This window comes from Aptenodytes patagonicus, chromosome 1 (genome assembly GCF_965638725.1).
Source record: "Aptenodytes patagonicus chromosome 1, bAptPat1.pri.cur, whole genome shotgun sequence".
In the NCBI taxonomy this organism is placed as follows: domain Eukaryota; kingdom Metazoa; phylum Chordata; class Aves; order Sphenisciformes; family Spheniscidae; genus Aptenodytes; species Aptenodytes patagonicus.
Window position 1 is genome coordinate 85903228 of NC_134949.1, and position 23772 is coordinate 85926999.

Genomic DNA, 23772 nt, shown 5'->3' on the forward strand with positions numbered 1-23772 from the left:
AGTGCCACTTGCACACAGCAAGCCAGAACAAAGTTCTGTGCGTAGTCTCAAAGACATACCTGTCCTAGCTAGCTCTGCCACCCCTCTCAGAGTTGAATGACATTTTTGTGTGGGATTGTGGTGGCCGTAAGAACCGCCTACATGCTCGCTTGAATGCGATGAGCAGTTTCAACTGAAAACAACCCATCTTTAAGCATTCAAACCATTTAATTGCAAACAGCTTTTCCTTTTGAAGCTTCCTTACAATTTTCAGAAATAAAATAACCACAACTAAAACAAAGACTTATTCCCCAACCAAAAGTTTATCACAAAAACTACATAAAACATTAATTTAGGGCTCAGTGAATCATGTGCTTTGGCCCTGAATGATTTTGCTCTCCGGTTCCCATTTTGACAAGAAAATGGAAGATTGACCTAGATATGCTTATGAGTTTGGATGGCTGGGTTTTATTTTTGTCAGCTCAGCCACAGAGTTGAAAAACAATCATACACAGCTTAGCCCAGAGCATTCCCCAGCTCTGAGATTGGTTGCATAGCAAACTTTGCAAAACACAGGCACGAGCTAGGAACATGCAGCAGTCAGGAATGTCAGGTTTCAGAAAGCCTGCACTGGCTCTGTGTTACGCTGAGCTTTTTCAGACTTTACATCATGCCCTACTGTTTCCTGGCTACTTTGTGCAGTCTGCTGACTGTGGAGTTGTATTAGCCCGATTCTTCCTCTGGGGTACTTTGGGTTCTGTCATCTTTTCCTTCCTTTCACTTCTCTCCATCCTCTTCCTCCATAGGATATTTAACATCCTTACTTTTTTTTTTTTTTTTTTTTTATGAACTCTTCTCATAGTTTCTGCCCGTGAAACACAGGCACAGACTCCTTGGGCTTGTAAGATGGCTGTAGGACAGGAAAAGGAATGCACTAGAACAAGAGCTTGTTGCCTCATGGCAATAGATGGGTGCTCGGTACTCCCTAGGCAAGAGAGCCATGGGCGAGAGCAGCCCACAGACCTGCCAGTGGGCCAGGAATGCCACGTCCCCTGGGGTAAGGGAGCAGCTCCTGGGGAGCCTGTCTGTCTCCAGGCAGTGGGGTTTCCTCTTCACCACCCTGCTCCTTTCAGGCACCCAGTACTGAGCGTGCACAGGCACGATTTCCAAGGAGGACATTAAGGCCACCTGCCAGACAGCAGGAGCAAAGCATCATTTACAGGGGGAAGGGCTCCCTCCTCACCTTCCTGGCAGAGAAGTTGAGGACCACTCTCGGAAGAGGGCAGGGGCAGAAGTCTCAGGTGTTTTAGATCTCGGCCGGATTCCTAACCTCCAGCCACTTCCCTCTCCCCTCCTGTTACTGAGAAATACTGGGAAAGGATCTGGATACAAACAAAAGGGATTTGGGCAAACAAAAGCCAGAGAAGCATGTCTTTTCAGTTTAAAAACTCCAAAGGAATAGTAGTAAGGGAATTTATTAAGGTGGTATGCATGGAGGCTGAGATAAATGGTCATTTCCACTAGAATAAAACAGCAAATCCAGGGTGCTGGGCTAGCCAGAAAGGTTGCAGGGCAGAAGTTGGGGACGTTCCAGGACGCAGTCCCAGGCTGCGATAAAGGAATAAGAAACACAAGACCTGCAGATACTTAGTTCTATCATTTTTATTTTAAAAACGGGAAACAACCACATTAATAAGCATATAAAACCCATCCAAAATATTCACAATGCTGTTACAGAAAAAGAAAATAACAAAGAGATATCATGTGAGAAAGACCTACACACATTTCGGTCCAAGCCAACACACATCTCTGACGCAAAGTATGGAATGCTCTTATGCACAGCTGTAGGGGGAATTTCCAAACATATAGATGCCCATATATAAATACTATGTCTGGAAATGCTGGAGGGTCAAAGGAAGGGCACAAAAATATGTATAACTGAGCCAAAAATATGAAAGTTGGGAAACAAGACATATATAATACTTTGAGAATACATATCTGGCATGGAAGCCTGATAGAAAGCTAGGGAAAAACTGGGTGTAATAGGATTGCATTGTGCAAAGCTGGAGTATTTCAAATGAAGTCACAGGAAGTATTTCACAGCAGCAAATTTTACTGATCTTTGCAACTGTTTCTCATTAGGGAAGGTAGAAGTGTCATCACTCCAGTTACTGAAAGTGCCAGATACACACCCCCAGAATATACATCAATGGGAACTTCTCTGACCTGCTCTGAAGCAGTATGTTGTCAAGAAAGCTTGGGCTACCCATGCTATGACAATTTTGCTGTCGATCCTGCCTTTCTGAGCCTTTCTTCCTTTTGCCCACCTTGGAGTCTGTGGGCCTGCCTCTCTTCTAGGATATCCAGCGATGACCTCCAGCATGAGTTTGATCAAGTCCAAAAACGCAGATCTTAGAGCGGGAGTTTAAATTGGACCTACCTCTGTGCTACCTTTAGATAGCTCGTGCGGATCTGGACAGACATGGGCCTGGAGTCTCTCTCAACAGAGCGCTGCTGTCAGTGAAGCAAAGCTCCCACCCCTCGACTGCAAGCATACCGCACGTGCTGCTTCTTTTTGCCTTCCTGAAGTGAACTGTGCTAGCTTGGCAGCAAGGGTAGGTGTATACATACCCTCGATTGCCTAGCAGTATGACGAGCGGGGAGACTGGTATTTACTGATGTACAGTTATCATCGTCTGCCATATCCCTTTTAACAGAGGCGCTATTACAGAGCTGTACGCACCCACACAGCATGCTGCACACTGGTGAGCACCACAACATCACACACATCTTCCAGAGAGGACACACGGGGCAAAAACACTTGGCCTGCAACCAACCAGTGGGACCGAGCGCTACAGACCTTTCACACTGCTAAGCTAGCAAGTTCCAGTAGCTCTGGCCTCCAGCCCTGCATCTCTACCTTTATGAACTTACATGTGCCATAACTGAGCGTGTCTGTGTCCAGAAGGGTCATGCTACATGCCTCTGTCTAATGTTTATAAGAACAATTGCTAAGAAAATACAGCTTTGGAAAATAATTTTTATCCTCACACACCTTTAAGTAACAATCTGCAAATTTCAGACTTTCTGACCTACTAGAATACAGCAGAGAAGCCAAAAAAGAGAAAAAAGAGAAGGCAAGAAAAGTTACTTTCTGGTTTGCAATCACTACCCTCAATCACCCCATACAACATTCAACCATGACTGAAAATATAAACTAACGACACCCATTTGCTGCAATACCACACTTTCCAATCAACACTTGGGAACAGTATTTAAAATTGCCACCCAAAAAATCCCAAACAACAGAGATTTTGATGGACAAACAGACATACCTCTTCTCACTAGTACGCAATTCCTCAAATTTCTTCCCAGAGGGCACAAATAACTAAAAGGTGATGTGCATAATTGGCTCTGTTGTACATACCATCCAAAATGCCCAGTCTCCTCTTTAGTATCACATTTCTCCTTTACAGTCTTATTGCACCTCAAGTCTACAGCATCTTTTGTTAGAATAGCTATGTCTCTTAAACATCTTCAATTTCATTATCTGTACATTTTTGTACACCATTAAAAAAATAAATATTTACAAAGTGACATACAAATAAATAAACTTAAGTAAAAGTATGCTTTCAGTCTGTCTATACAAAAAAAATAAAAGAGCAGGAAAAAATATGCATGTAACTTGGTCCCCTTTTTCCTGAGGCTGAAAAAAGTGCACACTGGATAGGAAAAAGCAAGGAGATGGCTTTTTGGTAGGCTTGTTAAATTCCAGTGTAACACTGCACACACGCACACAGAGTAGACTCAAAGGGCCGGGGACTTGTTTAGTGGGTCACTTCAACTCACTACAAAAATAGTAATTAGATTCAAATACTTAACGGTCACTGCGTGCATGAGTAGTTAACCCCAAATAGCAATTATAGGTGAGAGAAAAGCAAAAATATTGCCAGCTCTTCTCTGTTCTCCTGGTGTTTGTGACAGGGAAGATGAGATTATTTTCGCAAGTGCCAGGTGCCTTCCGGTACTTGAAAATGGCATCACCCATATCAGATTTGCTTAGTGCTGGTAAGCCTGGCAGAATGGGCGAGTATGTGGGTGCAAAGAAGAAAATAGCAGCAATTGAGGGGGGGGGAAAAAATGTCCCACTTCTTATGGTTTTCTTTGCTTATTCCTTTAATGACTCTTTAAGCATGTAAGAGTCGAAGAAGGGGTGTGTCATGAATCTTAGGCAACTTCTTTGTCAGGTTGTATGCTGTTCAGCTCCACCATGGGGTTCTTCTCTACAGGTGATGTGGGACTGGCTTCTGCTCGTCCTTCAAAGCCCCTGGAGATGTCTTCAAAAGTCCTGCCCTTGGTCTCCGGCACTTTGAAGAATGTGAAGACAAAGAAGATGACCAGGAAAACAAGGAAGATGAGGAAGACATAGGAGCCACATAGTTTCTGCAAGGAGGACAAAAGCAGGAGGTTTTAAATTGAAAAGCTCGTAAACCTAAATGCAAAGTCATTTGCTGTTGACAGGTCAAAATTCTAACACTTTTGTCCAACAATGCCCTTACTGATTTTTCTCAACACAGCATTTTTTAAAATGAAATCGGGTTCCTGTGGGCTTCTGAAATGCTTTAACGTTCCTTGGGGTGACCAAAATTGAGGCTTTTAAAGGGAAAGCCTTGATGTGCTAACTAAGATGGCCCTTCCAACTATTTGTAAGCTACAAGCAGTTAAGACAGCAGAATATAAGGTGAGCCACACCACTCTTCACCTTCAGTAACAATCAGAACACAGAATCAGAGACCTCCGGAAGACTGGCCGGCCCTCTGCTCAAAGCAGGGACAACTTCAAGGAGAGATCACATTAAGGGTCATACAGTCCATGTTTTGAAGTCTCCAAGGATGGAGATTCTACAACACCACTCTGGACACGTATTCCAATGCTGCAGCACTCTCACAGTGCTTTGCAAACTGGGTCCTTACCTCTGCATAGGGGAAGAGCATTCCCACCAAGAAATTAGAGGTCCAGTTGGAACAACCAGCCACTGCCATGGCTGCAGGCCGTGGGCCCTGGCTAAAGAGTTCTGCCACGATGAACCAGGGGATAGGGCCAGGGCCAATCTCAAAAAGAGCCACAAAGCCAAAAGTGGCAACAATGCTGATGTATCTGATCCACTCCACAACGTCCTGCAAGGGAACAAAACATGATCAGCTGCAATTTGAGGCAAACATGGCACAGCACAATGCCATGTCCAGTGTCACAACTTTCTCAGCTGCACTGTGAACACTGTGGCACAGTTTCCACAATAGAAAGTTGCACTTTCCACTGCACACTCAGCTCTAGCCCCAGCTGTACCTGCCTACAGGGCAGAATTGCAGGGCAAGGCAGGTATATAGTCTTACAGGTCCCCTGCTGGGGTCAGCCTGGACAAGAACACTAATTACTCACCTTCAGAGCTAGAGCGACAGTCATAAGAACAGCACACACAGCCATGCCACCCAAGCCAACTAAATGGAGGGTCCTGCGCCCTGCACGCTCCACCAGGAACAGCTGGAAACATAGCAGGAGAAAACAAATCCATGACTTCAGCAGCAAGGGCAGAAGAGGCTCCCTTGCTCAGTGTGCCCTGCACCTCTTTCTTTTATCTGCCTGTAGCCCTCAGTGCCAGTGGTGATCTCAGCGCAGGTCACCAGGCTGCTCCATCCTTGGCACAAGTTTTTCCTCTCTGGTTCTTGCTACTGCCTTCTCTCATCATTCTTTTCCCCCATGCACTCCTTTTCACCCTCCCTTTCTTCTAAAATGATAACAATACCTCTTTCTCACCTCCTCTCCTCCCACAATGCTTTTAATGCAATTCCTTTTATTTGCTCTTATAGGCCACAGCCTAGTCCAGTGCTTTGCCACAGCCTAGCTACTTGTCTTCAGTCACATTTCCCAGAAGAGCCCAGGCAGACAAGTTACCTCTCACCATAAGGCCCTGTTCCACTTACCGACACAACAGTGAAGACGGTGTTTACCACGCCAGCTCCAATGGTGGCATACACAGGCTGCGTGATACCAGCTCTTTCAAAAATCCCTGTAGAATAATAGAATACCTGGGAAGAGAAGCAAAAGTTGGACACCATCACGATTTGTGTTTGAGAGCACGCCTCTTGTTCCCTGCCTAACGACTTGCAGGCCCACCAGGGAGTTTCTAAAAAGCACTCAACAGTATAAAACAGCCTGCTTCCAGTTAAGGTTCATTCACTTGATGCAAGGCTGCAATGTCTTGCCGGGGTGTGTATGGGAAAAGTGAAAGCCAATATAATCTCCACCTTCCGTCTTAGCAATCTCTGCAGTTATCACAAAACAGTGACCTCCAGTCAAGGTGCAAAAATGGGTTTTTGGAAGCACAGTTCTCTCAACATTAGTGGCAAGTGCAAGTGTAGCCAGAAATAAGTGAGGCCCAGCAGATGGGACAGGAAGATAACTCACAGCATTGATGCCTGAGAGCTGTTGGGAGAGCTGCAGCATGATGGCAATGATAATGGCTTGACGGTAGTTTGGAGAACGGAAGAGCTCTGGCACAGTTGCTTTCTTTTCCTGGGACATTTTAGCACTCTCTTCTTTCATCTCCAGGATGTCTTGAGACACATCTTGTGTACCACGGAGCTTCTGGAGAACTGGAAGGAGGAATCCAAAAATGCCAGGTATAATACACCCACGGCCAGTAGGTTCCCCCCACCCCACCCTGCTATTTCAGGGAGAGCACACTGGGAAGACTGGACCACCTGCCAGTGTTTGGGCCTGCTGCATGGGAAAGACCGAGCCTCTACCTGCAGCCTTGCTCATCTTTTCAACCCAGAGGTCGGAGTGCTGTGATCAGCATGGAAACCAGGCCCAGGTCCTGCTCGTGTTGCTTGATCTCCAAACTTACATTTGATCCCTAATTCTGTTCACACACTTGCCAGATCTGACTCCAGCCCTCTGCAGTAGGAGGGAAACACCCTCCAAGCTCCTTGTTAAACGTCAGCCTATTTTCTGCCTTTCAGAAGGAGCTGACAGAGCTGCAGCAGCTGGCCCTGCTACATCCCACCAGGCCAGGTGCCATTCCTCATGACTTAATCCCACCTGGAGTCTCTGTTGGGATGCCAGGTTTCTCACACTTCCTGGCACTGGTGCAACCTAAAGGATGGGAGGGTAGGCCTGGTGCCCTCTGGGAGTCACACCCTGATCCACCACAGGCTCCAGAGTCAGTCCTGGCCTCCCACTCAAGTTCAGTGGAGGCTGGGAGCCAGAATACAGCCCTGCCCCTTCAGAGATGAGTTCTTACCTGCTTGTGCTTTCTCTTCCTCCATCTTGTTGATCAATAGGAAACGGGGGCTCTCAGGGCAGAAAAGAAGAGCCACGCACTGCAGGATTGCTGGGAGGATCGTGAACCCCAAAAGCAGTGGCCAAAGTGTTTCAGTCCCCATGATTCCCTCCAGGCCAAAGATCTACAGCAAGAAATGGAGAGGAAGAGAGTGATTTAAATTAAATACTCCAATTCCTCACCACCACACCAGTGAGTATGACAGGACCACATACCGCACCTGATGGCAAGTGCAGCCCACCTTGCCCTCCCCCAGTCCCCCTTTCCCCTGAGGGCAGGATCAGGTTGTGTCAAGCCTACCTGGGCCACCAGGATGCCTACAACAATGCCCAGCTGGTTGAGGGTCCCAAAGGCTCCACGGAGGCTGGTGGGTGAGACCTCACTGATGTACATGGGCACAAAGCCAGTGCAGAGACCACAGAAGACGCCAATAATGAAGCGGCCAATGATCAGCATCTCCACTGCCTTTGCCATCTTAGAGAAGGCCATGAGAGTGCCCCCAGCAAAGGCCAAGATGTTCACCAGTAGCATGGAGTTCCTCCTGCAAGGGTAAAGATGTCAAGATTGAGCTTAACCTGGCAATACATTTGGAAAATCATTGGGAGAAGGGTAAACCTACCCATGACCCCCCATCTCAGGGGTGGGAGGAAAACAGAGTAATTCCTGTTCAGCTCCTGCCTTGGCCTGCAACCCTTTCTTTTTGCAGCCCACACATTCTTGCTTCCTCCCCAGCGACCTCCTCCTCCTCCCTTCCTCTCACCTCTGCCCTCTTCCTCCCCAACACTCCATTGTAGAAGGGAAAAATTCCCTAATGGCTTGGATCCCTCTTCCCAACTTACCTGCCAAATCTGTTGACGAACAGGCTGACTGAGAAGGAGCCAATCATACCTCCTACCGAGAAGATGGCCACAGAAAGGGACCACAGAGAGGTGAGGAGCTCTGAGGAGACAACCTCCCCGCTCCGTTCTGACAAGGTTCTGTTGAAGAACCTCTGGATGATCTGCAAGAGAAACCAGGTGGGGACAGAGTTACAACCCAGTGGGAGACATTTTGCATTGGCGAGAGGGGAGATTACTTCTGAGGTCTTCCTTCTGTTTTCATGGAGGCAAGAAGCAAGGATAGACCCTAAAAATTCAGTAGGCAGCAACAAGTCATACAAGGGGAAGATGAGGGTGCAGAAAGAGGAACGGGGGGGGGGAGGGGGGGGGGCGCGGGGGGGGGGCCAGTAATGATTAAGGAAAACAGGCTTATCTTCTGAATGTTTCTGGATGATGTGAGTACTGGTGGTGCTTGGGGAGCAGGTGCAAGACAGTTGGGATTGAGAGGGAGCAAGAAAACGTGGCCAGAGAATGGAAGGGAACATTTCTGGCAATACCAGAACTCTGGCAGCAGGGACAGGCGTTCTGGGATGGAAATAGTTTAAGAGACACAGAAAGTTTCACTGAAGTAAGCCTGAAAAACTGCAGCATTATGTAAAACAATCCTTTGCTGTCCCATGGGGATGTGAGGATTTCCAGGGCATCCTCTTTGATAATGAGGGAAATTCTGCAAGGGCTGAGGGGGACATGGCCTCAGAGTGTCCACCCCCAGCAGATGGCAGCAGGACATTAGCTAGGGAGGACCCCCCCACCTCCCACACCGGCAACGTGTGATGCGACATCTATTCCCGGAGACAGAGTGGATGTGGTATTGGTGACTCAGTTCCTGAGAGAGAGGAACCATCTTATAGTTACAAGAAAACCACATTTCTCGTTTCCTTCGTCTCTTTTCTTCTTTCTTAGGCTACAGTCATGAGATGATTTGGTCAGAGTGCCTCAGTCTCAAACCCTGTTACAAGCACTGAATCTACACTTAACACAAGGAATGAATAAACAAATAAAAGAAGCCTGAGATGGTCCCCGAGATAAACTAAGCTAGAGCAACTGTAATCCCTACCAACCCTCAACTGTTTTCTGCATGCTGCTCTTTACATTCCTTCTACCATGGCTGGTTTATTCTGACTCAAAACTGAAGTGGCTCACATTCTTCCATGCACCAAATATAGACCTACCAGGAAATGGCAGATGGAACCCTCCTGCCCTAGTCAACCCTCTGCACTCCTGATTAAGAGAATTAACCTCTCTGCTTGCTCCCTCTCCTCCCCAAAACTTTGCCCTTCCTGTCCATTGCTGTAATGGAGAGGGGGTTTTGAATGTCTTCTTTCCTTGACTTCATAAACCAGAACCAAATTGTTAGCTGCTTGGGAGATAGCTCCTCTCCTTTCTACACCTTTGTTTTCTCATCAGCCCCTCACTCATACCATCTTCCCCAGCTTATTTTCCCCTCTCACCTTCTCCGGAGCATTGATGACTCCAGTGTTGTACCCAAACTGGAGAGATCCAATGGCAGCAATGGAAACAGCATAGATAAGGGGTGCTGTGATTTTCTGTGGAAAGAGAGAAAACAACTATTTAGTTAATTTGGTTATTCGTGCTTTCTATACAACTTGAGTTTCTCTTCAGCGTAAACAGCAGCTGCAGCTCATAGGTGCCACATGCAAGTGCGCCAAGGGCAGGGGATGGGCTTTTATCCAGCAAGGGCGGGTACCAGTAACAGAGACCCTGAAAAGGGAGATGCAACTGTACGGCAGGAAAAATTTCTGTAACTAGAAGTAGGAGGGCCTGTCAGGACCTCCCCTTTATTATCTCCTGACCTTCATCAACTATTCTCAGCTCATTAGTAACGAATACACTGGCTGCATCAGTGGCTGTTATTTTGGGTTGATCTGCTTTACAGAAAAGCTTTCGCTGATCTCTGGCATGTCATGAAACAAGGGTCTAACCCTTCCCCATGCCAACTGACAAGTTCCCATAAACTGAGTCTCAGATCTGCCCATGAGCTATACTGACAGTCACTCCTAACAGTTAAAACATGCACTCTTCAGCAACAGGCCTGCTTTTCCCAGGCTAGAGCTTCCCAACCCTGCCCCAGGGCACCTGGCCGGCAGCCTGCCTCACAGAGGCGGCAGCAGTGCTGCCAACCTTCCCATTTATTTTTCCCCGATGCTGTGGCAATACTTGGTATTTAAATGAAGCACAGTCCCTGGAATTTGGGTATATGTGAATCTATTTATTGAAATAAAATAAACTGCTAAGCCCTCAGAGCCATAGAAGAAGCTTGAAGGTCCAATCTTAGAAATCCCACAGACAGAAATTTAGGTGTCAGTGAAAAGCATCTGATGTTTTCTACATTTTTAAAGCTTGTGCCATTTAAGCCAGCTGAGTTAGGGAGGCGCAGGGGAGCAGGTGACTCGGGAGTTGGCACTTAGATGGCCAGTGCTTGAGTTGGCACAATTTGGAAAGATCATGTTTCCGTCTCAGGAGGGACTGGAAGCTTTTCCAAAACTATTAACAGTCCCTTTTCCAAGGCTTTCCAACTATTGTCCTAAGGTTGGCAGGGGAGAGAAAAGTAGTCCATGAGCCCTGCTGTCACAGCTCTTCCAGTCTCTCGTTTTCCGGCTCAGCTCCAGGAGCAAAGGCTCCCAAGGCTGCCCAAAATTTTTGCCAATAACCTTCTGCCAATGCTCACACCACCTCTACCAATCTTTCAAGCCAAGCATGTAGGTGCTTCTGGCCTGCACAACCCTCACACAGCTACAAGTTAGGCCCCAGTAAACAGAAACTGGGGAAGTTATTCTCAGGCATGGTTTCCCCCACCTACATAATGTAAATGTCTCAGGCTGAGCTCTCTTCCTGCTGAGGTTAGTGATGGAGACAAAGGGGACAAGGTCCTTTTCTTGCAGGGGGCAGATGATTCCCAAGGTAGCGTTCACACCTGAACACACCCTAGGTGGTCTAGGCCGCCTTCTCCCTGCCACCCCCTGTGACAGCTCCCCTCATTTTTGTCGCAAGGAAATTTGGCACAGAACCGCAAGGACACAGCTCTTTCAAAGCACCTGGGTGCCTGTAAAAGGGCATTAAGACATCTAAGCACTTTTAGGACTCCAGGCCAGGTCATCCCTAGTCAGAAGGTATAGCAAAGCTGAGGACAAAACCCAGCTCTCCACATTTTCATAATGACAAGAGCATCTTTCCCCCCAGGGCTCTGCTTTGTCATGGCTTGCAGTGGTCACAGCTGGCCTTTTTCTTCTGGGTGCAGCAGGGACCACAGGGTACCTGCTTCGTGGGTACCCCTTACCTACATGGTACATACATAAGCTATAAGGAGGTTAGTTCTTCTACCGTCTTTCATACTCTCTTCTCCTGGCTGTTGCCTGCTATTCATCTCCTACCCAGTCTCATACCACCTAGACATCACATGGCCTGACCCTTCCCCTCCAGTGAGCCAGATCGTGATCTAATCTATGGATCATTTGTTACTGCTGGAAGCGTCTCACTTCCCAAAGGAAAACAGGGAGCTCAGAAATAGTACAGCTACACTCCCCCTATCCAAAGGCTGAAGGCTGAGGTCTGTATACCGGCAAGGAATTCAAACCACCACTCCTCCCTCCGACCACAAGCATCAGCAGCGTTCATTATCCAGGAGATGCTTCCCACCAGCCTCCCTCTCTCCTTCATCGACTGGAACCTCAGAGGAGTACAACTTGTCGAACCCAGCTAAAGCGGCCTCTCAGCCCTCCTCTGAGCGACCTTGACCAGATGCCCTCCTTTCCTCTGCCTCATCTTCTCACACTACCCGCATCTCCCATCAATATGGCGGTGAGGGCCCCGTGCTTCCCCGATTCTGCTCTTCCTGTGTTAACTGTAATCCCCTGGCATCCCGCACCGGGTTCAGCTGGATATTTGGTGTCTCTCTCTCTCCCCTCATGCCTGCCTGCATTTCTCCCTCGATGCATTCAAACACACGCAGTCATTAGCTCACTCCGCTGGCGCATGCCTCACTCGTAGCTGCAGATGAACCATGATGCCGACAAGGGCTCTGTCCCCCGCTCTCCAATGCGGAAAGGGGGAAAGGATATGCTTCGCTTTCTTCTTGAGATTTAAAAATAACTTTTTTATAAGCCACACCGCCACCACAAAAATTGCTTTAAGAGTAATCCCCCTTTTAGCATCACGAATCCTGCGACAAACGAGTGCTGCCCTGCCAGCAAAATAAACCTCGTGATCAATACGATAAAATACGGATAGCATCACGCGGATCATCGGGCCACACGCACGAAAACAAATCAATCTTACAACCCGCAACAACCCCTCCCAAACAGGGTGTGCCCCCCTCCCCACCCCCGCAGACGGGGCTTCTCCCGAGTCACCCGCTAAAGGGCCGCGGCCTGCCGGCACCACCACCGCATCCTTCGTCACCGCCACCAACAGGCACCCGGCAGCAGCCGGCAACGAGGCGGCGATGAATCCCGACCACCCTCCCGTCGCGACCACGTCCCCCCCCCTCCCCGGTCCTCCGCCGGGGGACCCGAGCGGCGGCCGGCCGCAGCGCTGCCGCCGCCGGCGGGGGGAAGAAGAAACCCGCGCTCCCTCCCTACCTTTTTGGTATCCATCGTCAGCGACGAACGGCGAACGACTGGCGACGAACGGCTGCCGGCCAACGGCTGCCGCTCCCCCACCTAACGGAACCCGCGAGGAGGCGGCGGCTCCGCTCCCCGCCCACGCACCGCGACCGCCCCGAGCCCTGCGCGAGCCCACGTCTTCGCCCCGCTGAAGCCCGTGGATTTATGGCCTCCGTTACGGGAGGGGGCTGGTGGGAGGGGCCGGGGAGGAGCTCCCCGGCATCCCGTAATTACCAAGGGAGAAAAAAAAAAAACCAACAGCCCTCTGAGCTCACACCGCTTTCTGACTTAAAACTGACATCAGCGGCCCTTCCGGCGGCGTGCGTGCCGAGCGGCCGGGCGGCCATGGTGCGCGGCGAGCCGGGCCGGCGGGCAGCCCGCGGCTCCGGCCGCCGAGCCCCCCGCAGGGAGGGTGCGGGGAAAGTCACAAGCCGGGAGGAGAAGTATTTACCACGCTTTCCGTGCCACGCCAATGTTAGCTAATGACAGGATGCCGGCGATGCGCACGGAAGGAGCCGCGTGACATAAAGCTGTCTTCAAGCTGTAGTTGAAACAGCGAGGGGCCCAGAGGCGGCCGCACGAATAGCACGGGCGGAAGCCTGAAGTCAAACGCCGTGCGCCGTGGATGCTCTTCCCACCCCCCCGAGCTGTGGATGAGGCACAGTTCTGGATAGTTGGGTTTGGGGGATTTTTTGTTCGGTTGGTTGTTTTCTTTTGGTTTGTTTTGGTTTTTTTTAAATATACTTTTCCTACAAAGCTAGAATCTATGGGGGCAAAGCTGAAGTTGTGACCCTGCGGCTGCACTTAGTCCCAAACTTGTACCCTTTCAACCAAACTCCGCTCCATGTTCATTTGCTGTCCATCCTGCGGGTCAAACAATCGCCGGACTCTTGCAGGAGAGTAATGAAGAGCTGTGCTTTGGGTCCCGGGCAAAACCGCTGCCAAACAACAAACGTCTCCGCTGAATCCAGAATCTGCCAAGCATTTTGACTCCAGTAAACGGCAACAGCTCAGAGCTGGAGCTGGGGGCAAGGGCGGGGGGGGGGGGGGAGCTGACTTACGCCGTTTTTTCGTTGTTGGGAAAATTATCTTGGGACCAGCCATCACTTTCATCACCAGATTCTGGGGAACTGGAACGATCACATTTCTATTTCACTTCTGCTGTTTATTTGGCATGGTCACCCGACCACACATAACTGGAACTTAACAGGTCCAATGGGGTGACACTTTCCCTCACTCCCTTCACGGGTATTTATGGTTGTTGTTAAAATATTATTCCCAACAGAAAAACAGTTGCGTAGGCGGGCAAGGGAAGCCTGCACAGTCCTCTTTCTTAGGCTATGTGATAAAAGCCCATCCGCACACCCACAGAGGAGCACAAAGAGACAATGGCAGGAGGAGGACCCCAAATAACACCCTGCCCCAGCTACTCCCAGGCCCATCACAGGAGCCATCAGCACATCAAAGGCCGCATTTTCACACGCCCGGAGGAGCACAGAGGCACAATGGCAGGTGGCAACCCAAATTAAGGACTGGGAGGAAGGGACACCCTGCCGGGGCCCGCCCCTCCCGGGGCTGTCCCAGGAGAGCCATCAGCCCCATTGTCCAGGTGTGAAAACCCATCACGAAGAGTCAACGGCTGGAGCACCTTTCAGACTGGGGGAGGGAGGGGGTGCTGTGTACGGGGGCACCCGACACACTACAGGATGCAGGAGAAGAGCATTTTGGGATTGCACAGGACTTACTATGGGATGTTTAGAGGAGGAATCAAAGGGGGGAAAGGGGGGGATAAGGAGCAAAAAGGGCCGGTTGCATGTAAACTGTTGGCTGCCCAGCACACTTGTCCAGCCTTGCCCTGCACTTGATCAGCACGGTCTTCCCTATCTTGTTGTTAACTTCTATCTCTAATTCTTTTCCTGGGTGAGGTAGTCTTTGTCTGGGGGTGGGATGGGGTGGTGTGTATGGGGGTCTGAGTGCCAGGTCACAGGCCCGTGTGCCCGTGGTGCAGCGAGTGCGAGTGTGCAGCTGAGGGTGTGAGCACTAGTGAAGATCCAGCCGGACCAGCCGGCAAGCAAGTGAAGTGGCCTGGGAGCCAGGGGCTGTCTGTAAGGGAGGAGCTGCCTATCGGAGGGACCGGGACAGTCCCAGCCAGCTGCCGGAGAGACCGTGGGGTCTGGGGGTCTATAGGGGTGAGACCCACTGGTGTCTGTGTCTCTAAGGATGAGGCCATGGCAGGTTGGCTACTTGAGGGACCAGGGGAGTCCTGGCCAGCTGTGCACGCGCACGTGTGTGTGTGTGTGTGTGTGAGTGATGGGGTCTGTACCAGCAACAGGAGTGGTGCTGCAGCCTTGGGGTCTCACATGGCCAGGTGCCAGCAACTGGGGAGACTGGGATCTGGGGGCAGACCGAGTGTCTGAGCCCAGCTCCTGGAAAGATCCACCTTATACACATGTATATATGTGTGTGTATATATATATGTATATTTCCCACTATTGGACCTCCATCCTGCTCAGTCTGGGAGGGCAACAGGATAAGGCCATTGGTGCTTTGTGTTTGTGTAAATGCTCTGTGTGTCTGTGTAGATCTGTGTGGTGGCCATGTATATATGTGCATGTATGTGGTGTATATGTGTGTTTTTATGCATGTGCCTACAGGGAATACATGCTCAGCCTTGCTACTGGTTGCACCTGGGAGCAAGGAGCTGTAGCAGCCTTGCCTCTATCAGGCTGCTGGATCCGGCCCTAATTCCCTATCACTCTTTGTTTGACTAATCGTGGCTCACATTTATTTTTCTTTTCCCTGGCTTATTTTCCATTTGTTTGCAAGCATAGCAAACTCCACCTTGACTCTGATCACCCAGCTGTCTCAAACCCTGGCATTAGCTCTGGAAATACTGGTCGTTTACTGGTTAGTGTGAGAAGTTGCCATATTTGGGGAGGCTCTAATCCAAATTTCAGAGGCAATCTTCGGACTGCACAAAGCATTCTTCTGAAATGGCCTCATTCCTAGTTTATTCTTCACCCACATGACTCTGTTGTAAGTGCTGAGCAATCCAAACTTCAAGATTAGATTAAATACATACATAGCTACCAGTCCAACTTAGAAGCAGTAAGAGTTTAGCTGAAAATTAAATCTCTAATGCAGGATGCAGAACACAGTGGATGGCACTGCCTTATCTTTACAGAGCTGATGGAGTAAACAGCAGTAAGAAAGAGACACGAGCTCAAAATGCATCACCGAAAACCAAATTTCCCTAAGGAATGTGGGGAAAATACCCCACCCTCCCATTTCAGTTAGTTTTGTCCCAGTCTGAATTCATCTGCTGGTGCTCAAATATTTAAATTTGAAGTTTGCATCACAGCCTGTTCCTCCTAAATATCAGGGTTTTTTCTGTCCTAGGACACACATCTACCTCCCACATCACAAATAGTTCTTCTGAAGATCAGCTGTTGAGGGAAGTACCTTAAAACCTCCTTAGCAGAGCTATCTGATACTGCACCAACTAAAACTATCCACCTAGTCTTTTTGTGAATATAATACTTATGTAGCAAAGTGCACTAACTGCACTAGGATGGAGGCCCACTGCAGGTTGCCAGTGGCCAGCCAGACATAAGATTTCTAAGGGAAGGGCCAGGCAGAACCGGCCCCAGGTAGAACTTGATGCTGGCTGCCCCACATTAAACACCAGTATCCTAACCACGGAGCTATGAGGATTGGGAAAGGCTCATTTTTTTTGCTTAACAAGCTTTTTTCTTTTTAGCTTTGAGAACACTTGCCTGTCTAAACTAGTGCATGCCAACTAACGTTTCGTTTCCAGGGAACTTACATCTTCTAAGGAAAGCTGTTTTAATCAGAGAATGCCTATTTAGCATTAAGCAAGAGCCGCAACAACGGGCAAGCCTGTTCTTATTTTGATTTATCCCAGAGGCTGGAACTGGCAAGTGACACCACAGAAACACCTTACTGTGGCTTTTTGAGAATGTCAATGGAGCTCCAACAGGTACAGTTCTCTTGCAAACACATTTCATATACACAAGGCCTTGGCTCAGGGAACAAATGAGGAGAAGGCACAAGAAATTGGGTGCTAAAAAAAAAAAATTAAATTTTTGATCCTGTCCATGCCTCGACAGCCTCATGGGAACAGAGACTGATCAACAGGGACCGATCAACCGCAGGATCATCACTCTGCTGTCCAAACTCCTGGCAAGCTATATTTCATCCAACACTAGCTGCTTTGTCATATCTGCGCAACTTTCAGTTCGGCGGTGCTGCCCCACATGATGAAGCTCTTTCCAGTCTCTCTCTTTTCCCTCCAAGTTTAGTGAATCCTTTCTATGTTTCTTATTATTTTGCCTGGAGAACAAATTCTTCAGAGATAAGAGGAGCAGGGACAAGGAAGATTATTATGCAGTGTTTGCCTTGAGAGATGATTTTGTGCTTTTCTGTTTGTTGTGTTTATAACAAAAGAGCATTCAGAACAAAGGAGAGAGAATGAGAGCCAGCGTGGGCCAGATGCTTCCCCCACAAGCCATGAGTAACTTCCATTGTTGAGAGGAGCTGAGAAGGAGTGGGAAAAAGGAGGAAAGATAAAAGAGAGAAACAAGATGATGGGTGGGGAGTAGGTGGCCTGTAGACAACAGGAGGTTAAGAGAGTGAGAAGAGAACCAATGGAGAGACAGAAGGCAAAAACAAGAAGAAAGGAAAAGGCATAATGAGGTGAAGAAAGAAGGTACTAAAACAGATTAGAAGGGCAAGGCAGAGAAATAAAAGAGAAAAGGAAGGAAAAGGCAACAGCAAAGTACCAGAGGAAAAGGGTGAACAGATAGAAAAGATGAACACAGACAGGGAGAGGTACAGGAAGAAATTGCAGAATTACCCAATTAGGAGAGCACAGACACAGCACTGGAGAGATCATGGCATTATACCAAAGTCGCCTTTAACTCTGCCCTCTACCACAATGAAATGTAGGTTGGAGCTAATGTCTCCGAAAACTTCCTAATCCTAAATCCTAGTCGATTAATCAAATCGCTGAAGTCAAATTTTTATTGCACTTTAACAATCACTTGCAAAGGGGAAGTAGCCTTCATAAAAAAAATGAACAGTTCTGCAGAAACCAACACGCTGGAGAGTAAACCAAGAGCAGTAGCATCATATTGAAAATTCTGTTTCCTGTACACATCTTGGTGCTACGTGAGAGACATGACAACCCCCAGAAAGTCATCTAAGGTTTCCTAGTCCTGCTTCCCATAATACTTCAGGCCTTGTCCTCTTCTTTTGCTCTAATTGGAAAAAGATTCCTGCCCAGCATCTAGGCCACAAACCTACTTTTTTTCTGATTGATGTTGCCAGGGCAACCGGGCTTTCTAGCAAATAGAAGAGCTATATATCTGTGCATTTGCCTTTTTCTTGTGCTATCTATTTATCTTGTTTTATTCTAACGTTGGTCCACATCTAAGAATAGCAATAATGAAGTACGTGCATGTGACTCACAGAGAATGCTGTAAATATATCGTTTCCATAAGCAACTGCCCTTCTTATGATCTCTCTGTTTCTGCCTCCTTTTCCTTGGAACGTACAGGCAACAGGTGAACTACATCTGAAACTGCCTCAAAGCCAAGGTCCCAGTCCCGGACTGGGATGTTGCAGCAGCTGAGGAGGTGGAGGCACCAGCAGAGCTGTGTTGGGAGCTCAGGGGTAAGCTAGCAGGAGGATGCGGGGAAGGAGTGACAGGCTTTGGCCAAAATATCTGTGGTGAGGTTTTTTTAATGTATCAGCCGCTGCATCTCACTGTGGTTTTCTCCACCCTAAGCAAGAAACTGAATTTGAAAGGCAATGTAAGAAAACAACCTGGCTAATGAAGTTCAATTAAAAACCATCAGCATAAGTAGAGAAAAAAAAATTGTACCGAGGAGTAAAATTACAAAGATAATTTCCTAGCAAAGTCCTGAGCAGCAGCACAGCAATAGGAAAATACACCCGGTTCAGGAGAGCGGTTGGTCTGGGGGTCGGTTCATGAAGAGGCCTGGAGAGGAACAGAAGGTATGGGATAGAGGGAATTAGGGTTGCTGTTCAGCTGAGAGAGACCTCAGATGACCCTTCCTTCTTTTTCCTGAGGGCTGAACAGCACACGCATAAGGAGTGGGTTGTTTTTGATGAGTTTTCACAAAACTAATCTTTACTTTGTATTTCTCAAGAAAATACTACATACAGATGAAAGACGTTATTTCTTATGGAGGGGAAGCAATTTTTCTCTGGCAGACATAAAAAGAATCCCTCTGTGGTATGTGCAGGGCACCGCGCCAGCCCGACGAAAGGATGATGGGAAGTTTGATGAATGCAGCTAGACAATGTTCTCTTAACCAGCTGCAGTGTTTCAGTCACACAGATACCGATCAGAAAGCATAGGCTTCCTCACAGCAGCATTTTATACCTAGCCTGGTCAATCCAGCACCCGTGCAATAGGTGCTGGGGCATGCTGCCTGCTGGCACACGGAGCCAGTCTGGGCCTGCACACCATGGCATGGGGTAGAGGCGTTTCACCAGTGTAAGCTACCTTATCTCACATCCCCATTTAAGCATACTTCTCACACCCCAACATTAGTAAGAGAAAACTACATGCACAGCCAGCACATACAGATACAATATGCAGAGTCGAACCCACCCACTATACATACACATACCCCAGCAAATACACACATTAGATGTACATATATTGACACAGCATCTCAGACACAGAAACACACTGACACATAACTGGGCAGAAGCAGAGCTGCGGATTCACAAACACCACTTCTGGAGGCATTTCTCATCGAGCCATGTTCTGCTCTCAGGTTCCCGGCCCCAATCACACTACATTTTCCAGCAGTGGCGTGAAGGGTTGTAGCCTGGGGTGGGGGAGGGAGCGGAGACTGTGAAAGTGGCTCAATGAGATCACGTGTGATTACAGCAGCAGGATTCTCAGGAAAGAAACAAAGCCCCTGGCTGACCCATCTCCGCTCCCCTCGCTGCTGTTGTAATCTAAAATTAGCTGCTGTTGAGCTGGAAACACTCAGGCAGCAGGATCTGACCCTCTCCCTCTCCCTGTGCTGGCTTGTTTCACCTCGCGGGCCAACAGTGGCTAAGCCAGTCTAGCGCACAGGGGTTTATCACTCCTCTCCCAGCAGGAGATGCTCTGAGCTGCCCTGTGGCAGTGCTTCCCTCTCCCCCTCCACGTACAGCACCCCTCACTTGCTGCTCAGTAGCAAAGAGCACAAGGACCAGCCCACGCAGGACGAGAAAGAGGGCAATGTGAAGAGTGCTTCAAAACACCGCACACCGCTCCTGTGCTGAGATCCAGGCGGAGCAGACAAGGAAAGATGAGATTAAACCCATCTTTAGGAAGAGCTGCCTTATGCAGCCAGTCCCGCTCTGCATTGCCAGCAGGGTCAGCTGCCAGAAAGGGGGCAGGAGGGATCCCAGCATGCAGCCTCATCATCCCATCCCAGCAGTTCTGCCCCGCTCCCGCTTGGAAATGGGGTGCCAGCAAGCCAGGGTGGGCATCTCCCCTAAGCCGCCTCCTCATTTTATACAGACTGTTTCCAGGGGAAGACCACGCATTTCCTGATTCATGCTCTCTGTCTCTTCCCCAGCCTCCTTCCTCACCCTCCAGTGATGCCGCCCTGCTCAGGCAAACCCCTCTGGCTCTTGCATTGCTCCACACCCCCTTCGTCCTCCCCCAGGATCATTCCTGCACCCTTTCATGGCTCACTTCCACTCCTACACACACATGTATCTGCTTGCCCATGGCCCTCCTCATCTTTTTGAAAACTAGAGTGGTTACATTCAGCTAGCCTAGCTGTGCGAGGATGCTGTGTACACAGCTGCCCAGGTGTGCTTCTGTGGGCAGGTGGAGGATTCTCCAGGGCCTGTATTACACTTGCATTTCTATATAAAATGTTCATATCTGAGTAACTTTTTGTTCTGATACATGAACAGATATGTAATGTGTGCTATTGCATGCCTGTACAAATATTAGCATGTCTGAGATTACCAGTGCATGAATTCATAACATTAAAATGTGTACAAGTATTACTTTATGTAATTTACTTTATAAAATATAGATATTTGCACACATGCTACTTCATACATACAAAGGTATGTACATATGCACGTGTTCATATGAATGTATACACAATATATAGCTGTATTTTTTTTGTGTTTGCATATCTGTGCTTGTTTGCATTTGTGTATCTACTGTATTTGTTTATATGAATGCATTTCTGTGTACCAGTATTCACCTGTTCCCTATTTGAAAGCCTGTATTTTTATTGCTTATTTCTACTGGGCACAGCTCGTCCAAAACCAAACATTAACTTTCACATTCACATTAGCATTCACATTAACAAAAATAAAAGCAAAATAAAATCCTACAAGGAAACTTCTGTAGGTTTTTTCTTAGTATTTTGTTGTGCAAAAAATATCACTCTTTGCAGTGATAAGGTCTCAAAACCCGGAAAAAGAGAGAGCTTGAACAGTAGAGATAAGAGTTTTGTTGAAAGCATTAAGAAACTTAACACTACTGACCAAATCCTCAAAAGAAATCTGTACTTTTCCAACAAGATGTGAAGGACAATACTTTTAATATTTTACATCACCATTTGCAACAGGGTAGGCCACAACTGCTGTTAGGCACAGCTCCCCTTTGCTTTACACTTAAGTGTAAGGAGAGGTCCTTGGTTACTCCCCAGTGGCAACTCCCAGCGGAGGTTGCTGTGGGAATTGCACAGGAGCCACGGCCACTCTGTCCCAGACCTCTGCCAGAGAAAGCTTTGGAAACTGGAGGGGTCACAGTCCTAGCTGCACAGCTCCCTCCTTCTAATCCACATTACTCCAGTGAGAGTCCTCCCCCCAAAGTATTTGGTTTGCTCCGAAACAGCTCTCACTGTGGCCCTGGTTCTCAGTAAGGAACAGGCCAGCTGCTGAGAGATCAGGGACTCCTTCAAGAATAGGCTTAGAGGCAGAGATGGTTTAAATATCTTCATACTAAGAAGCTTCAGATCTGAGTTCCCCAGAGATAACACACATTGTGGGACCGCCGGGAGGAAACAGGCTCAGCACTGCTCTGGGGCTTTTGGTCTATGATAGCAACAGCTTCATAAAGCATCTACACCAGTTGTTCCAACAGGGGCTTCGCTCTTGGAGTCATTCCTTCAAGGGATTGGGGCGGATTGTACAGGTATGTATCGCACAGAAAACACCATCACAGTTGGCTCCGACCCTGCTGTGGTCTGCCTGAGCAGACAGGCAGTGGACAGTGGGGATGAGCTGTCCATCCCACAGCTCCAGGTAGGGCTGGGGTGGTGTTCACAGGAGAAGCCATCACACATCTTTCCAGGAGGGAAAGTGCTTGGCCTCAGGTCAGTGCTTCTGCACAGATTTGTTCCAGTTTAATTGACCAGGTGGGAACAGGGTGCACTTTGTTTGAAAGAGATTATACTCCTGAATTAGCTCTCCTGCCAAGTCTGTTATCGCTCTGCAAACAATGTGAGTATGGGGAAATGGACCTGGGAAAGCAAAGACTGGATGCATGAGGAAGAGCGTAGATTCCTCTGTTGATGACACAGATAAGTAGAGCTAGCCATTCCCCAGCTCAGAAATTAAACTAAAGAAATGAGATGGCAGGTCTAGGATCACAAGGAGCCATAGTGCAGGGACTACATGCCAGCCAGTCCATTAACCCTGGCTACTGACAGAGTTACAAGAGTGCTAACGAGGGGACATACAGAAGGGAAACCATGCAAAGGGAAAGACCGAGGGATCCATCCAGTCTTTAAACCTGGTCTCTTCAGCCAGTGGTCTTCTCCCCACTAAGCAGCATTTTTAAACACCAGTAGTAGTACCCCTTCTACAAAACTCTGCCCTAGGCAGGGCCAGACGCCATGTTTGTGCCCACTGGCTGGGTGCCTTGGTTTCGGCAAGTCACATAACCCTCCTCTAGCCAGCTCTTGGCACCCCCTGTATTCATGCCTTCTCCCTGTCAGGCCATGTCTCTTCTTTTTCCCTTTTTTCTCTTTCTTCAAGTCTCCTTCCATCCCTTTGTGGTTTCTCCGTCTGTCCTTTTCCCTGTCGCTGTGTCTGTTTCTGAGCAATGTACGTCCTTCTGTACACTCCCCCCTTGACATGTATTGCCTCTTCGCCCTGCTACTCATCAGTGGCTCCTCCCTTCCCCAGCCACGCTTCCTCTCATCACTCCTTCCCTCATCATTTTTCACTGCCTGTGCCTCCCCATTCCTCTCCCAGCCTCTGCAGCTGTACTTCCCTCACTTCTGTCCCAAAGTCCTTTGGGAAAGGATGCTATGGTCACCACAGGGTTAAAAGCATGAGTGGGGGTGGGGAGCTGCCCTTCTCTGTCCTTGATTAGTGCCATCAGCCTTTTGGGAGACAGGAGGCGGCTGGAGGGAGCTGGGCTGCATCCTCCTGCGGTCTCTCACGTAGGTCCTCAGCACGCAGGCTGAGTGCAGCAGTCCTGCTATCAGCTGCGCCAGTGCCAGGCAGGAGGGAGGGAGGGAGGCCAGGTAAAGTAGGCTTTTTGGCAGACACAGCCAGTACCACATGTGGAAGCCTCAGAAACACGAGGATTGAAGGGGATTGATATGGTGAGCGACTGCTGCTTTTTTTAGACAGCTGGAGCATATTCAGTGTCATTGTCCTTGTGCTCAGCCGCTCTGCAGAGGCCCCTCGGTCCTGCACACTGCTCATGTGTTCCTCTAGGCTGCAATGAAGCTGCTTGTCGTTGCCTTCCCACAGTATACCAGAGTCCCTCTCAGTAATCCTCCCTTCTGACCCACCTAGGTGTGTGCACGCTCACACGTACATATGTGCATATCTCAGCCCTGCAATGCCCAGGCAGTTGAATTTCTAAAGAAATGAATACCTCACAGCAGTCAGTCTGACAGACAACCTTCCTGGGAAA

General features: G+C 48.6%; 1 protein-coding gene across 1 annotated transcript; it reads right to left on the reverse strand.

Annotated features, from left to right (window-relative positions):
* Positions 1-1626: 1626 nt before the first annotated feature.
* On the reverse strand, positions 1627-12960 carry LOC143163952 (solute carrier family 2, facilitated glucose transporter member 3). The gene is made up of 10 exons (XM_076345883.1): positions 12798-12960; positions 9651-9746; positions 8161-8321; positions 7622-7862; positions 7283-7445; positions 6445-6632; positions 5961-6065; positions 5419-5520; positions 4953-5156; positions 1627-4422 (listed from the first exon to the last, which is right to left on the reverse strand). The coding sequence occupies exons 1-10, from the start codon at positions 12810-12812 to the stop codon at positions 4207-4209; spliced, it is 1491 nt and encodes a 496-aa protein (XP_076201998.1). The 5' UTR covers positions 12813-12960; the 3' UTR covers positions 1627-4206.
* Positions 12961-23772: the final 10812 nt, after the last annotated feature.

Coding starts and splice junctions, on each gene's coding strand:
- LOC143163952 (XM_076345883.1), bottom strand. Junction 6,633..7,282: donor GGAAGAGAAAGCACAAGCAG/GTAAGAACTCAT, acceptor TCCTCCTTCCAG/TTCTCCAGAAGCTCCGTGGT. Junction 4,423..4,952: donor TGCTCTTCCCCTATGCAGAG/GTAAGGACCCAG, acceptor TCCTCCTTGCAG/AAACTATGTGGCTCCTATGT.